Source organism: Populus alba, chromosome 2 (assembly GCF_005239225.2).
Source record: "Populus alba chromosome 2, ASM523922v2, whole genome shotgun sequence".
Lineage (NCBI taxonomy): Eukaryota > Viridiplantae > Streptophyta > Magnoliopsida > Malpighiales > Salicaceae > Populus > Populus alba.
Window position 1 is genome coordinate 4139488 of NC_133285.1, and position 15118 is coordinate 4154605.

At 33.5% G+C, this 15118-nt stretch overlaps 2 protein-coding genes across 2 annotated transcripts; one reads left to right on the forward strand and one right to left on the reverse strand.

Annotated features, from left to right (window-relative positions):
* Positions 1 to 2776: 2776 nt before the first annotated feature.
* Positions 2777 to 8505, forward strand: LOC118049223 (protein NPG1). The gene is made up of 7 exons (XM_035059156.2): positions 2777 to 3000; positions 3541 to 3798; positions 5043 to 5295; positions 5398 to 6608; positions 6773 to 6920; positions 7701 to 8035; positions 8201 to 8505. The coding sequence occupies exons 2-6, from the start codon at positions 3625 to 3627 to the stop codon at positions 8018 to 8020; spliced, it is 2106 nt and encodes a 701-aa protein (XP_034915047.1). The 5' UTR covers positions 2777 to 3000; positions 3541 to 3624; the 3' UTR covers positions 8021 to 8035; positions 8201 to 8505.
* A 994-nt stretch (positions 8506 to 9499) lies between these two features.
* Positions 9500 to 13788, reverse strand: LOC118049224 (polyamine oxidase 2). The gene is made up of 9 exons (XM_035059160.2): positions 13284 to 13788; positions 12834 to 13038; positions 12610 to 12723; positions 12099 to 12186; positions 11780 to 11865; positions 11571 to 11673; positions 10825 to 10922; positions 10265 to 10694; positions 9500 to 10136 (listed from the first exon to the last, which is right to left on the reverse strand). Exons 1-9 carry the CDS (start codon positions 13324 to 13326, stop codon positions 9828 to 9830), a joined length of 1476 nt encoding a protein of 491 aa, XP_034915051.1. The 5' UTR covers positions 13327 to 13788; the 3' UTR covers positions 9500 to 9827.
* Positions 13789 to 15118: the final 1330 nt, after the last annotated feature.

The following is a 15118-nucleotide window of genomic DNA, read 5'->3' on the forward strand; positions in this document are numbered from 1 at the left end:
ATAGATTAAAGTTGATGTTTGTATGAATTCTCTTCCCATGTTTGATCGTAATTATAAGATGTAGCTAAATCGTAAAGGTAATGCTTGATATTGTGAGTTGGTTGTTTTTTAAAATGATTTTTGTTTGAAAATATATTAAAGTAATTTATTATTATTATTTTTAAAAAATTATTTTTTACATCAAAACAATTCAAAAATAAAAAATATATATTTTTAAATAAAAATAAATTCAAAACTTCAACAAACAGATGGCACTCGTGTTACGAAATGGGTTCCAAGTCACAACTGATTTGAATCAATTTAAATTTTGTTAATTTTTTTAAAATCTAAAATTACATTGATTTTGTTAAAAATATAGAATATTTTTTTCATTGACTTGGTCCAGGGTTAGGCAGTTTATTAAATAGATCTATAGGTTAGGTAGTTCATTAAATAGATATATGGGCTGAGTCTTGTAACTGGGAGATTTAATAGATTTTTTTTTATAAATTGTTTGGAATCAAATTATATGTTGAATTGAATTTGATAATATATTATAATTATTATATTTAAAATAAAATATTAAGCTATGTAATTGAATTCAATTGTACTCTTTGAAATATTAGTAGAAACTTGATTATTTTGCCTTTAATTTAAAAATTATTATTGTTATATAGATATATATTTTTTGTTACAAGGATCCTTATATATATTTAAAATAACATAAAATATAAGTACTATAAAGAAAATATAAATAGCATCCCATATTAATTATTTCTCTAATATTTTTTGGAAAAAAAATGAAAATATATATTTGCAAAAAAAAAAATTGATATAAATATTTTCATTGGAATGATGATAAAAAAAAAAAAAAAAGTTCCAGAAATCTTACAGCACACGTAAACTGCATTTGTTTTCGTAATCATTGATCACTAAAGACTAATTTGTAAATCTAATATAACTATTACGATCCTAGAATTGATAACGATCTTGATTTTTAATTCCAGGTCTTAAACTATAACTTTTCGAGCTCAATGGATAAAAGTTACCTTTCTTCGTAGTTTTCAATTTTCAAGTAGAAATTTTATGATACTCGGGAAGTAATTAATGATATTTTATTAATTATTTTATTGATTTTTTTTTTGTACCAAAATAAATACAAGTGGAAAAGAAAAATTTTAAATGAAAATATTTCTATCATTTTTAGTAAGTTATTAATTTTATTTTTGTATGTTTCTTTTAATTGAGTCTGTTTGAAAGTGTGGTTGCAGTTACTTTTTAAAATGTTTTTTACAAGAAATGTATCAAAATAATATATTTTTTTATTTTTTTAAAATTAATTTTGACATCAATACATCAAAATACTTTAAAAACACTAAAAAATATTAAATTATAATAGAGAAAAAAATTTTAAAAAATTAATTTTTTTAAAAAAATACTTTTAAAATATAAAAATAAATAAAATTTTAGAAAATAATTAATAAAATATCATTAATTATTTAATAAACACCGTGAAATTTTTTGTTGGTAAATGTAAGGTGATATGATATCATAACCAAAACCATTCTTTTCTTCTATATTATACATTTATTTACGAAACTTAGAAATTCTTGTATCAAACATAGCTTAAAAATTAATACATCAATCTTTTTAACTAAAGTTTATCAATAACCCCCCATGAATTTCCACATTTCAAACCAACATTTACCAAATCAGTTTCATAAATCTTAACCCAAATCATCTCTCCAAAACCCATAAATCAAACCTAGTATTTACCACACTATCTTCAACGACAAACCCATGACCTCAAACATCCCATACAAATCAAAATCAACTCCTTTTCACCTTAATGCTCATTTTCTCATGCAAGAAAAAAAAATTCTAGCAAGTATATATATACGACGGAGACATGAGGTCAAAAGAAACCTTAAAAGTCCAGGAAATAAGGAAACTTGTCAATATTGGCCTATCTTAACCAATTTTCAACGGCAAAATTAATGCCAAAAAAACCAATATGGAGCTAGGGAAGTCGGGGCAAAGATAAGCAAAGAGGGATTATGAACGAGTATTTTTAGAATATTATAAACAATTAAGATTTTAAGAGGAATTACTGTAGCAAATTAAAGAGGAGACCCTTTGATTTGCTTTTGCTCATTTTTTATGACTTGAATTTCATTTGGAATTCAAATTAATATTCTTGAAATGATTTCAAATATAACAATTGTTTTAACCTTCGAAATTGAATTTAATTGCAAGGTTTCAAATATCCTCCTAATGTTTTGTGAAACAACTATTATATATTATATATTATATATTAAAGGATAAGGGTGTAATCGCAAAGAATTTAAAGTTTGAGCACTCATGTATGCAAGTCTTAACCGGTAAAAGATGAACAAAAGCTACCGCAGGAAACCAGGAATAATTAAAAGTGTAAAAAAAAAAAAGTTTTTGTTTTCCTCCACCTAATCCATATGCATTGAACTGATTAAATTATTTCAGTTAACCGTAATAATTGTTTTTACTACAGTTATTGTTACCACTTACCATGTCACTACCACAGAACCATACCAGATTTTTTTGCCTCAGAAGAAAAACCTACCCCTTCCTAGATTGAACAAGAATTAAATATGTTCTTCATAGTGATTAAATTTCTTTTTTATTCGCCTAATGTTAACCCATAGGATAATTTTATCTCTAAGGAAAAAAAGATAAAAAAGAAAATGACAATCTTGGAAATGGAGTGGACCACGGGGACGGATCCGAATACTCCGTAAAATACGATTTTACACTTTAATTAACGTTATTCCTCTGTCTCTCCTGTCAAATATAACACCAAAATAATAATAATAAGAATTTATTTTTCTTAATTAAATTGCTTTCACAAATTCAGATCCAACCTCTCTCGCTCTGTTCGTCTGTCTGTTTCTCTACATTGTCGTTGCCGTTGATCTACAATCGGTTCAACCAGTCTCCGGTCACATTCGACCTTAATTTTCTCTTCCTCATTGCTCAAATTCGCAGGTCAGTTCCTGTCGTCCTTGTTTTTTTTGTGAAGGAAAGAGTGGTTATCGGCGTGGAATGTCCTTGCTTGGAACTTTTGAGTAGGCTTTAGGACCCCACAACAATGATGTCGATTGCTGATTTCTTTGTTCCTTTTTTCGCTGGCTATAAATACAAAAAATCCAAAGGGTGTGTTTTTGTCACTTATTTGAATGAATTTGGATCTAAATATTCACATTTTCAGTTTTTTTTAACGTTTTTTGTTTGTTTATGTGAATATGACTTAAAGATTGAGGTTCTGATGACGGGAAGGAAAATGTGTTGTGCGAGAATGATAGGAATTGTCTAAAGTTTGAATCTTTGGATTTGATGGTGTGGGGTCCCAAGGAAAGAAACGATCGCTTCCATTTAAAGATCCTAAATTTCTTCTTTTTTTGTTCACTGTTGCTTCCTTTTTTTCTCTGTTTTGGCATTTCTTCACTGTTTGTTTTGTAATCTATTATTTTTGTTTTCGGTTTAAAGTGAATGAATGAGGTGCATTTTGTATTTTGTTTGCAGCAGGCATTGATTCTTTAGGAAAGTTTTTTAGGTATTGAAGAGATATAAAGGGGTGAAATTTATGAAGAAAAGGGATAGGGAGCAGAGATGGTAAGGAGCCAATCTGCTGATTCCAGTGAGTATGAGGATCAGACACCTTCTCGAGAAGTTTGGGCAAATGGGATTTGCATGAAAACTAGTGAAGTTGAAGCAAAGCTTGATGAGGGAAATATTCAAGAGGCAGAATCTTCCTTACGTGAAGGGTTATCGCTAAATTTTGAGGTTGAGTCCTTAATTTTAATCTTAAGGTGCTGTTATTAATTTATTGTTATCGGAATGAATTATTGGATTATTCTTTTCTTTAGCTTGTGCAATTTAACTGAAGGGAAGAGTGTATTAAATAGCCTCATAAATTAAAGCTCTTTTTATTATTTTCTTTTTCAAGATTGAGGTTGAATGTGTTGGGAATGATGTTTGATCTTCCTACTTCACCCAGTGTCATTTCTCATGCATTTAAATAATGTTTAAGAAACGAAAGACATGAATGATCTATTACTCAGGTAATGAGTAATTTTGGTATCCACAGGGGTATTCCAGAGAATGGACTTTTTCAGAAGGCTAATCTTTACCTGTTAAGTACTTCCATGAAGGTTTCTATTTCGAAGTAGTTGATTCTGCTGAACCTACTGGCTTTAGCACAAGGATGATAGCTCTTGCACTTAGTTTTAAAGATGCTCATTTTTCTCTAAAAAATCGTCATGCCCCGGGACCCATGTGCTTTTTACCATTTCTATTATACCTTCAAACACCACTCGTGTTGTTTCTGTTGAGAAATATATTCCTTTTCCCCCCCTGTAAGTGTGCTCTTTATGGCCCATTTTCCCCCTATAATTTTAGGAGTTTGGGTAAAATGTCAATTATTCTTCTCATATTTTCCAGAACAGATTGCTCATACCTCGTGACTTTCATTTTCAATTCTGTTGATTTCTCTGATTTTCGAACTCTTTCTTTCAGGCGTTATTTTTTTCAACTTAATGTGCTATTCCTCCATGGAAACTTCACTGTTATCGTATGTGTTTACTGTGACCAACTGCATGTGCCTTTTATGTTATGCTGCATGCTAATCTTGATGTTGCTATTGTATTTTAACCTGTTTTTCTATGCAAAATAAGCAGAACACAGATATGATACAGGGTCAGATTGCTCAGTCTATTCCAACTCTAACATTGTTGTTTGTATATAAAATTTTCATAGATTTTTCTAGTACTTTTTCCATTAAACCTGTAGGTTGTCAATAATCCTTTTGTATTTAGATTCCACACCTGTGAAATGATTCTGTTCGAATTTATTTTGCTTAAAATTGACCTGTTAATGGATTTTTCAACCTACCAATTATCACTGATATTTACATGTTGAAATACATTAATTGATATAAAATGAAGCAACATAATGACATTTTTTTCAAACTTTGTAAATAATAGAGGTACAGATGCGATATGATGGTCTGTGTTTATGAAATTTGGCAGGAAGCAAGAGCCCTTCTTGGAAGGTTGGAGTATCAACGAGGAAATGTAGAAGCAGCCCTTCATGTGTTTGACGGCATTGATCTCCAGGTTGCTATACAGCGACTGCAACCATCCTTTTCTGAAAAACAGCCTTCTAGGAAGGGTCGTTCTCGTGGTGACTCACAGCATGCAGTATCGCAGCATTCTGCTAGCCTGGTGCTTGAAGCAATATACTTAAAAGCAAAATCTCTTCAAAAGCTTGGGAGGTTAAATGGTAGGCTGATCTTCCAATGATTAATAATGACTGTTGGCACACTTACTCTGTACCTTTGGATGCCCCATTTTCTTTTGAACCCTGCTTTGTGGTATCTTGCAGATGCTGCTCATGAATGTAAAAGGGTGCTTGATGCTGTGGAGAAGATATTCCATCAGGGCATACCTGATGTGCAAGTAGACAACAGATTGCAAGATACTGTTCGTCAAGCTGTAGAGCTCCTTCCAGAGCTCTGGAAGCAGGCGGGTTGCTATCATGAAGCAATGTCTGCTTACAGACGTGCTCTCCTTAGTCAATGGAACCTTGACGATGATAACTGTTCAAGGATTCAAAAAGCATTTGCAGTGTTTTTGATGCACAGTGGAGTGGAGGCTGGTCCACCTAGCTTAGCTGCACAGGTTGATGGTTCCTATGTTCCTAAACACAATCTGGAAGAGGCAATTTTACTCTTGATGATTCTTGTTAGGAAATTTTACCTTGGTAAGATTGTATGGGACCCATCAGTTTTGGAGCACCTTACATTTGCACTATCTCTATGTGGCCAAACTTCTGTTTTGGCAAAGGAACTTGAGGAGATCATGCCTGGGGTATTTCATCGTGTTGACCGTTGGAATACTTTAGCTCTTTGTTACAGTGCAGCAGGACAGAACAAAGCAGCTTTAAACCTTTTGAGGAAGTCTCTACACAAACATGAACAGCCTGATGATCTCATTGCACTCTTGTTGGCTGCCAAGATCTGCAGCGATGATTCTCATCTTGCCGCAGAGGGTGTGGGATATGCACAAAGAGCTATTACTAATGCTCAAGGGCGCAATGAGCATCTAAAAGGTGTGGCCATTCGAATGCTAGGTCTTTGCTCGGGAAAGCAGGCTACTATTTCTCCATCTGATTTTGAAAGGTCCCATCTTCAGTCTGAAGCCTTGAAATTATTGGATGCTGCAATATCTTTGGAGAAAAACAATCCTGATCTGCTTTTTGAGTTGGGAATGCTGTACGCAGAGCAACGGAATTTGAATACTGCTCTGCGCTATGCAAAGCGGTTCATTGATGCAACTGGTGGCTCTTTGCTAAAAGGCTGGAGGTTACTTGCTCTGATTTTGTCTGCTCAGCAGCGATTCTCAGAGGCTGAGGTGGTAATTGATGCTGCTTTGGACGAGACTGCAAAATGGGAGCAAGGACCATTGCATAGGCTGAAAGCAAAATTGAAGACCTCCCAGTCTCTGCCCATAGATGCAATTGAAACTTACCGCTACCTTCTTGCATTGGTTCAAGCACAAAGGAAGTCTTTTGGTCCTCTTAGAAGTGTTTCTCAGGTAAGCTGCTTCTTTTTTCACACCCACATAATCACATTGTGATCTTGTCCTGTTGCATCATGAAATTTAGCTCAGTCAATTGCTTTTAGGGTACAGTGTTATCACAATTCAGCCTGTTTACTTACCTTAAATTCATCTTTATCCTTTTTTTCTTTCATTGACAGGCTGGGGATGATAGAGTGAATGAATATGAAGTTTGGCATGGCCTAGCTGATTTGTATTCTCGGCTTTCACATTGGAAGGACATGGAGGTGTGTCTGGGAAAAGCCAGAGAGTTGAAACAGTACTCTGCAGAAGTTCTTTACACAGAAGGCAAGATCTGAAACTCTAGTCACTGCATGAATAAATTTTAATACTTTCTTTTGTATTCAATGTATTCAACGTTGCTTAAAATTATAGAAAATGAAAATTCATTCTAGGTTTTGTGTATTTGAATCTGGTTGTGTGCACTTGGGGAAAGGCCCAGAACACTAGAAAAAAGCTATCTGCGTGCAAGGGCAGTCTTCTTACCATGAAGGACTTTAAGAAATGGAGTTTAAAATTAGTAGGTTGTGTTGAATTAAGATGAATAGAGCAACTTGAAGAGATCAGGATGCAGTTTCTCTGAAGGATTGCTTTTAAAAGCTTAGCCTCGAGAAAAATCGCTATAATTATGTGGAACATCCTGTCTTCTTGATGCACCCGAATCATTGTATTTTATCACTCATTTTTAATGTGAAAATTCCTTTGCATTCACTTTTGAGAAATTCAAATAAGCATAAAATATTTTTATGGACTGAAGTTTACTTGCTCTCTCGTGAGTAGATGGTATGCAAATAAATTCAGAGTTCTCTTGAATGTGCATGAATGCATGTCAAAGCCCATTACTATGTGATCAATAGTAAAGAACTTGGTCATTTCAATTATTGTTATTAAGCATATGCCGTTTGATATCTATTATATTGTGCTTTAGTTATCGGTAAGGATACAGCATCCATTTGCTGGTTGGTTTCTCAAAAACAGAATAAGAATTTATATGCTATGGTGTTTTGTCAAGTACAGCGGCCTCAAATTAAAATGCATATCTATAATTTTATAGTGTGATTCTGCCAGGTGTTATGCTCCAAGGACGTGGACAAGTTGAAGAAGCCATGTCTTCTTATATTAATGCTCTTTTATTAGACCCATCGTATGTGCGTTGCAAGATACTGATTGGTGCCTTGTTATCCAAGAGGGACTCCAATGCATTGCCTGTTGCAAGAAGCATACTCTCAGATGCCTTGAAGATAGAACCTACCAACCGAATGGCTTGGTATTACCTGGGGATAATTCATAGAGTTGATGGACGGATAGCTGATGCCGCAGACTGCTTCCAAGCAGCCTCCATGCTTGAAGAATCTGATCCCATTGAAAACTTCAGTTCTATTCTTTGACTGGTTTCACTTAAGGTTTGAACTCACACCAATTTTTATGCATTACTTGCTTTTGCAGTACAGTCAACATGAGTAATTGTCACCAATGTCAAATCTTGAAACGGTTTTGCAAATATGTTCCGTTCACTATGCTGGATATTTTCCAAATTTTTAATCCTCTATTCCTTTGATCATGAAAAGGGGCCAGAGAGGAGCGATGAGGGGACTAGGTTGCTTAACGGAACGCAGCAAGTTAAGAAGACGAGGAAAGGATTGAAGCATGGATGAACACTCAGCTGTGTAAATGTATGGTTTTTAAAGTGAGCAATGGTTTTTGAAAGATAATTACAGATTCAAATAGTTTATCATGTATCAATTGTATATTGCTTCTTTTTTCCCCATTAAATTAGAAGAACGTTCACAGTAAAGTTACCTTTTCATCTTTTAATATGTACAACAGTGAATTCTTTTTAAGATGCCTTGATATCTTGGAAGATTCTATATCCTTTTATTAGGTATTACATCTCTTGTTTGTATCATTGGCATTTACTGAGTAGTTCAAGCGAGGTAATCTTGACATGGTTTCCCACTTCACCACTAGCATGTTGTGGTAAATGACTGGAGTCTCTGGCTAAACGGAAGATGGGAGATTTGGCACAGTTTTTAAATAATAATAATAATAATAATAATTAGATTTGTTAAAAAGTAACTGGGATTGTTAGGCATCATGTCCACCATGGAATGCAATTTCATGGTATTGCTATCCCTGTCGTCTTTACACCAGCTAAACCATGCCACTCAAGAGAGTATAGCAATATTCTTTCGCGGCCTTGGCTAGTGGACAACGAGGGAGGAAAACAGAGAGGCTAAACCTACCATTTTATTTAAATAACCAATCAATACCCTGTTGTTTCGAAGGTGATCCAAATATTTTACACTTTCTTAAAATCTAGGATGTAATAATATTTGTTAAAAAACTGATCATATTTATTATATAGCACAGAATTTCCCACAAATTAATGTATTTTTTTTATTTTTCTGAATTCAAATTTATTATTTGTATGGTTTTTTATTTATGATACTTTAATCTATTATGTTATGTGATATGAAGGTATTTATGATACTTTCACAAAAAATCTAAGAAAATTCATTTTTTAAGAATTAATATATTCCTTTCTCTTCACTAAATTTAAATTGATTATTACATATTTTTATGCACTTAATTTATAATATTTTTTTAACAATTAATCTCTTTCTTTTCTTGGGTTAGTTGAATTTATTTATTTATTGTTTTTTTTTGTGCTTTTGATTTATGACATTTGCGTATCTTTTTAATAAGATTTTATTGTAATGATAATTAAAATCAAATAATACACATGCTACATACTCGCATCATGTTTGAACAGAGGCGTCATAGTCAACAACGCACTCCAAATCCTAGTTTAACGATTAATTAATTGAAATTGAAACTGCTTTTCATTTGCTATAATAGTAAAATAATAAAAGAGATAAAAACCGAACCTTTTTATTTAAATAATTATGCAAACTGAGAGCCCTTCCCACCGAGCGAGTGGGAAGCACTTGGAATAACATCTCACACAAAGACTTCTATGGAGGCAAGTGCCACTAAACAACAGGACAAGATTCTGCTTGTTCATGCTTGTACATAGATAACAGCCTGTATACATTGAAAGGGACAACACAGCCATCCACGATGACGGATTGATTTTTGACGACAATCTCCAATCCAAAAGGTCATGTGTTTGCCAGTTGCCATGTTTACACACACGAGAATTATCGCATCTAATAAAGCAGGTCACCCAGAAATTTACATTCGGGAGATCAAGAGCGGGACAGACACCGTTGCCTCCTCGCCCATGACTGGCTGAAATATGTCCAACTCTCCGTAACGCTCCAGAACACGCATCCTGCAAGCTTCTGCGGCCATCAATCCAGTCGAGAACGCACCATGCACTGACCCTGGGTAGCTAATGCTTGTAGCCTCTCCTGCAAAGAATAGGTTATCTATTGGGATCCTTAGCCTCTCATACAGATCATGGGATTTGCCTACTGTATCATAGCTATAGGAACCAAGTGAGTTGATATCTGAGCCCCACCGAGAAACAAGATACTTTATCTGCATATTCGAGAAAAATGAATATTATTTCACAAGCTCTATAATAAGCCCAGGGCAGCAAGTTCAAATTCTCTGAGAATATCATAATTCCATGAACAAGATATGCAAGCATGTGGAACTCAGATTACCGGTGCAGATGCATCAGGAAGGATCTTCTTGAGTTGTGTAAAAGCAAAATTAGCAGCAGCTTCATCAGACATTTTCTCAATGTCCCTGGCCAGCTTCCCTGCAGGCATATAAACAAGGACAGGGTGACCAGTTGCCTTGTGAAGATTCAGGAAGTAGCTGCAGCCATAAGATGTCTCTGCAACCACACCCAAGAACTCTACATTTGGCCAGAACACATGGTCAAAGTTCAACACAATCTTATTCTCAATCCCAACTCCAAGGTCCTTGATGGCTTTTTCCTTCCAATCCGGAAGTTCAGGTTCAAAAGTTATGGTCTTGGATTTCAGCACACCAAGAGGAACAGCAACAACAGCAGCATCGGCCATAAATGTGCTCCCATCTTCCACTGTTACCTTCACTCCATTATAACGCCTTACTATTTTTTTCACCCTAAAAAATGATAGGGGTGAGATGTACTCGCTAGAAAAAAATAAGCAGATGCATTGTGCTGGCAAGTGTGTACAAACTAGAGCATAACACAGGGCAAACAAGAACTGGCTATATTACTATCAACTTATACCTGTGGCTCAAGCGAATGTCAAGACCTTTGGCGAGAGTGTTTATAACAGGAAGGTAGCCCCTCACCATAAGCCCATGACCACCAGGGAGCAGTTCTTCCTACAAAAGATGATGCATATAGTAGCATGTCAAGACATAATTGATGGTAAAGTCTACTACCAAGAAGTCAAAAAGACTACTACTAGTTCTAGCCTGAAAAGCAAAAGTCAATATCTTAAAAAGAAAGAAGATATGGTCGTGCGAGTGAAAGTTTCCAAATCAATTGAGTATAGAATAAAACATTTCTCCACAAACCAATCCAATGTTTTGTGCAGGCTTAAGTAAGTAATAACACCTTAGGTTTCATATCCCCAAGTTAATTTTGGATAAAATGTGGGAATGTACAATGCAGTAATATTCCAGGTCTGGTGTCAATGAAATTGAACATTTAAGCTCACCCTGTCATGTTCAGCCCAAACAACTATATTCTACAACCTACTTGTGCTCTACATAACTGCTAAGTGTTAATGTCATCAATGTACGAGTCTATAAGAAGACCAGTAAATGCATGTCATTTTCCGATCTTCAAAAAGAAAAAACAATATTGCACTTTAATAGTAAAAATTCGGGTCTGCCATAAATCTAAGAGTCTACAAGCACCACACAACTTATTTGGTGCTATCACAAATATGTGGAAGTGAAATGATAATGAAAAGTGATGATGCTCAGGATACTGAATAATGACATTCTTGATAAGTGAAAAATTACCTGATCCCAGCATTTAAGTGATATTGTCTCAGAATCAGCAGCAAACCATCCTTCCATTCTGCATAAATACCACTGAAGCACCTTAAGGGCAAGCCCCTCTAACCTGTATGTCAAAAGCAACTTTATCAAACCAAAATTTCCTGGTCAAGAAACATACAAATTACATTACAAGAAATGACTATTCCGATATGTCATTATGGGAATATGACCTTAAATCTGGTCTTCTTTCAAAAACAATTGAGAAAGCACGGAGTATAGACATGTCTTCATTGTTTTCAAGTCTTACTTTATCTGTCTGCACTCAAGGAGGAACAGCAACTCAGAAACGCCCATGACACAAACAGAACAGGCTTGTGTTGAAGCGATGGAAATAATTTCACAATCGCAAAGAACACCATCCTCTTCAAGGGTTCTATGCCAGAAAACCTCCGAAGATCAATTAAAATAAAAAACTCAAGATATTCTCAAGGTTATAATATTAGGAAGTGTAGAAAGAAGAGGTGAGAAAAGAAAAGAAGAAATGCATGCCTCCTTTAAGATATTCTCAAATGCTTCGCCAACTTTGGTGACCAATTCTTGTGGAACTTGATTCCCATCCATATCAAACAGTGCATAGCTGCACAGAAAATATAAAATTTAAGCAAAAGAAACTCAAACTGGTATTCAAAGTACCAACAAATAGAAAATTTAAGAGACGTTACTAAGAATTTAGAAAATGTCAAAAAAATGATTAAAAAAAATCAACCAAAGTTTAAACTGAACCCAATCAATTGATTTCTCTTAATAGGACACATCAACAGGGGAAAAAAAAATACAGATAGCATCTTGGGAGATAAGGAACACCCTAAACTATCTTCTACATCACAACTTCAAAAGGATCAGGCAGGTATTCATGATTTATGACTAAATCACGCTACCGAATTGTAATCATGCAAGCTGTTTTAGTTAATAAAATGAACTTCCGAAGCAGCTTACATGACAAATGCAAAACAAAGAACTAAAAGCAAAAAATAATATCTTGTATCAATTAACTAATTACCTTTCAAGATCATGGTCATACAAGACAGAGTTATCACCACTGGTACGATACAGGGGTAGTCCTAACCTCCCAATCAACGGTGCCAACGGATTCTCTTTGCACACCCCATGCAACCTGGAACCACAATCAATCCCATTTTCTAATTTTTGAAAACTAAAATTAATGATAAAATCTACCATAAAAACAACGATAATATTTATCACTACTGCTAGTGCTAGTGCTACCAAGATGCGCCGAGGTCGACAGGAAAACCAAAAGAGAAATCGGTATGAACTCGACCACCAAGCCTGTCTCTTGATTCTAACAAGACAACCTGGAATGAAGCGTCATGCAAGGCCCGTGCGGCTGCCACTCCGGCAATTCCACCGCCTATCACTATCACTGACGGAGATCTTGCTTGCCCCCTCCCCTCGTTTGAGTAACATAAACCTGTTCATGTTACATTAATGCCAATACAAAGCCAAGATTAATAACTGATCAATCATTCATTGCCACTGTAATTGTAATTACACTTAAAACTAATAATTACTAAAATTATCAAAACTACTAAAAATCACGCATCCTCAAACATGAGCACTGCCCACTAGTGGGGCCCACGGGCAAAACGAGCCAACCATAACCAGAAAAAAAAAATTAAAAATAGAATTCAGATGGTGAAAAGGGGAAGGACGAACCTCTACGTAACTGAGGGCGATTACTCTTGAATCCAGAATCCATGATCGTTGAAAGATGATGGTGGATTGGCGTTAAAGTTAGGATTAGTGGGATTTAAAAGGAAGAAATTAAGATTACTGCTAATAAGGAGTAATAATAAAGGTTCAATTGATTTATTTTGGAAATTAAAAAGGGAAGGAGGTAATTGAGGAGAGTAATGAAGAATAAATCTCAAAAGACACGTTATGAAATGGTTTGAGTTCGACGACACGAGATAATAACCCAGTTTTCCCAACCAGCTCATGCAGAATCTCTTTTCCAATTCGACAGCTCTTCCTCCTTGTTTACCAGATCAGATTTTCTGCCTTTCTCCCTGAACTTGATCGACAAAACTTGAGGTTTGTATTTTGGAAATCTATTCTTACGGTTCAGCAATATGGAGAGAGAGAAGGTGAGATTTCTAGAGAGAGAGAGTGAACGAGAAAGGGGGGGGGGGATCTTCCACAGAGAGGGTTGTTTGGTTGGTGTTCTGGTTCAATTTTTCGTTTGGGTCCCTGACTTTATAGACTCGTGTAAGCCAACCAGTCCAGACCTGGATACGCGCTGATGTAAAAAAACAAATTCACTCGCTGATAATTTAGTGACACGTGTTTCTTAATCATGCGGGTAGTTGTGCTCATTTTTGTATTTTAAAAGTATTTTAAAAAAAATTAATTTTATTTATTTATTTTAAATTAATATTTTTATACTTTTAGATCATTATAATACACTGATTTTAAATTTTAAAAAATAAAAAATATTATTTTAATATATTTTTTAATAAAAAATATTTTTAAAAAATCACAATTATACTATAAAATACTCTCAAACAATAAATATTGGTCAATATAATCATAATTGTTATTTTTATGTTGAAAAAACTATTTAAAAACTAATAATAAATTTATTTTAGTATTTTTGAATTATTTTATTGTATTGATATTAAAAATAAATTTTAAATAATAATAATATATTATTTTTAATATATTTTTAAATAAAAAATACTTAAAAAAACTATTATTATTATTATTATTATTATTATTATTATTATTATTATTATTATTATTATTACTATTTCAAAAATATTTTCAATCAAATCAAGATTTTAATGACTCGTGTGACCCACCTGAACTTTATATTGTCACCCCTAAGCTAGTCTCCTCCTACATGTGTCAAGAAATGATGTAGTGTAGATATTTTCATTTGAATATTTGAGATTTCAAAAGTACGTGTTTGGTAATATATTTTTAAAATATTTTTAAAAAAATTTAAATTTATTTTTTATTTTAAATTAGTATGTTTTTTATTTTTTAAAAAAATTATTTTAATATGATGATCTTAAAAATAATTTTTAAAAAATAAAAAAATATTATTAACATGTTTTTTAAATGGAAATCATTTTGAAAAACAACAACAACTACACTTTTAATTATAATTTGTATTTTAAATATTTAAATTATATTTATTAATTCAAAGTTTTAAATCTTTCAATTATTTTATTAAAATATAAGCATGTTTAAATTTAACATATTAAATCATTTTTAATTAAATATATCGTAGAACCTAAAATTTGAATTTCTTAACTTGAAAATTCTAAAAAAAAAAAAACAGAAATGTAATCTTCTCTCCAATCCCAAGCAGAAACTTTAAAGGAATTGTTGTTAGGTTAGATTCACTGTAAATTGAAGAAGATGGTGCCACGTGTGATGTGTCGCTTTAATTTGTAAGAAAGGAAACATATTTTATTAGTTTTCTGTTTCGATATATACTTTATTTCTCCCATGTTTGTTTGAAAATGAAAGAAAGGTTACGTATC

Excerpts from the sequence above, each read along its gene's own strand:
- LOC118049224 (XM_035059160.2), bottom strand. The coding sequence starts at position 13,326 with ATGGATTCTGGATTCAAGAGTAATCGCCCTCAGTTACGTAGAG. Across the intron at positions 13,039-13,283 it reads TCGCCCTCAGTTACGTAGAG|GTTTATGTTACTCAAACGAG; the intron begins GTTCGTCCTTCC and ends TAACATGAACAG. Across the intron at positions 11,866-12,098 it reads TTGAGAATATCTTAAAGGAG|ACAGATAAAGTAAGACTTGA; the intron begins GCATGCATTTCT and ends CCTTGAGTGCAG.
- LOC118049223 (XM_035059156.2), top strand. The coding sequence starts at position 3,625 with ATGGTAAGGAGCCAATCTGCTGATTCCAGTGAGTATGAGGATCAGACA. Across the intron at positions 6,609-6,772 it reads CTCTTAGAAGTGTTTCTCAG|GCTGGGGATGATAGAGTGAA; the intron begins GTAAGCTGCTTC and ends TTTCATTGACAG. Across the intron at positions 6,921-7,700 it reads AGAAGTTCTTTACACAGAAG|GTGTTATGCTCCAAGGACGT; the intron begins GCAAGATCTGAA and ends TGATTCTGCCAG.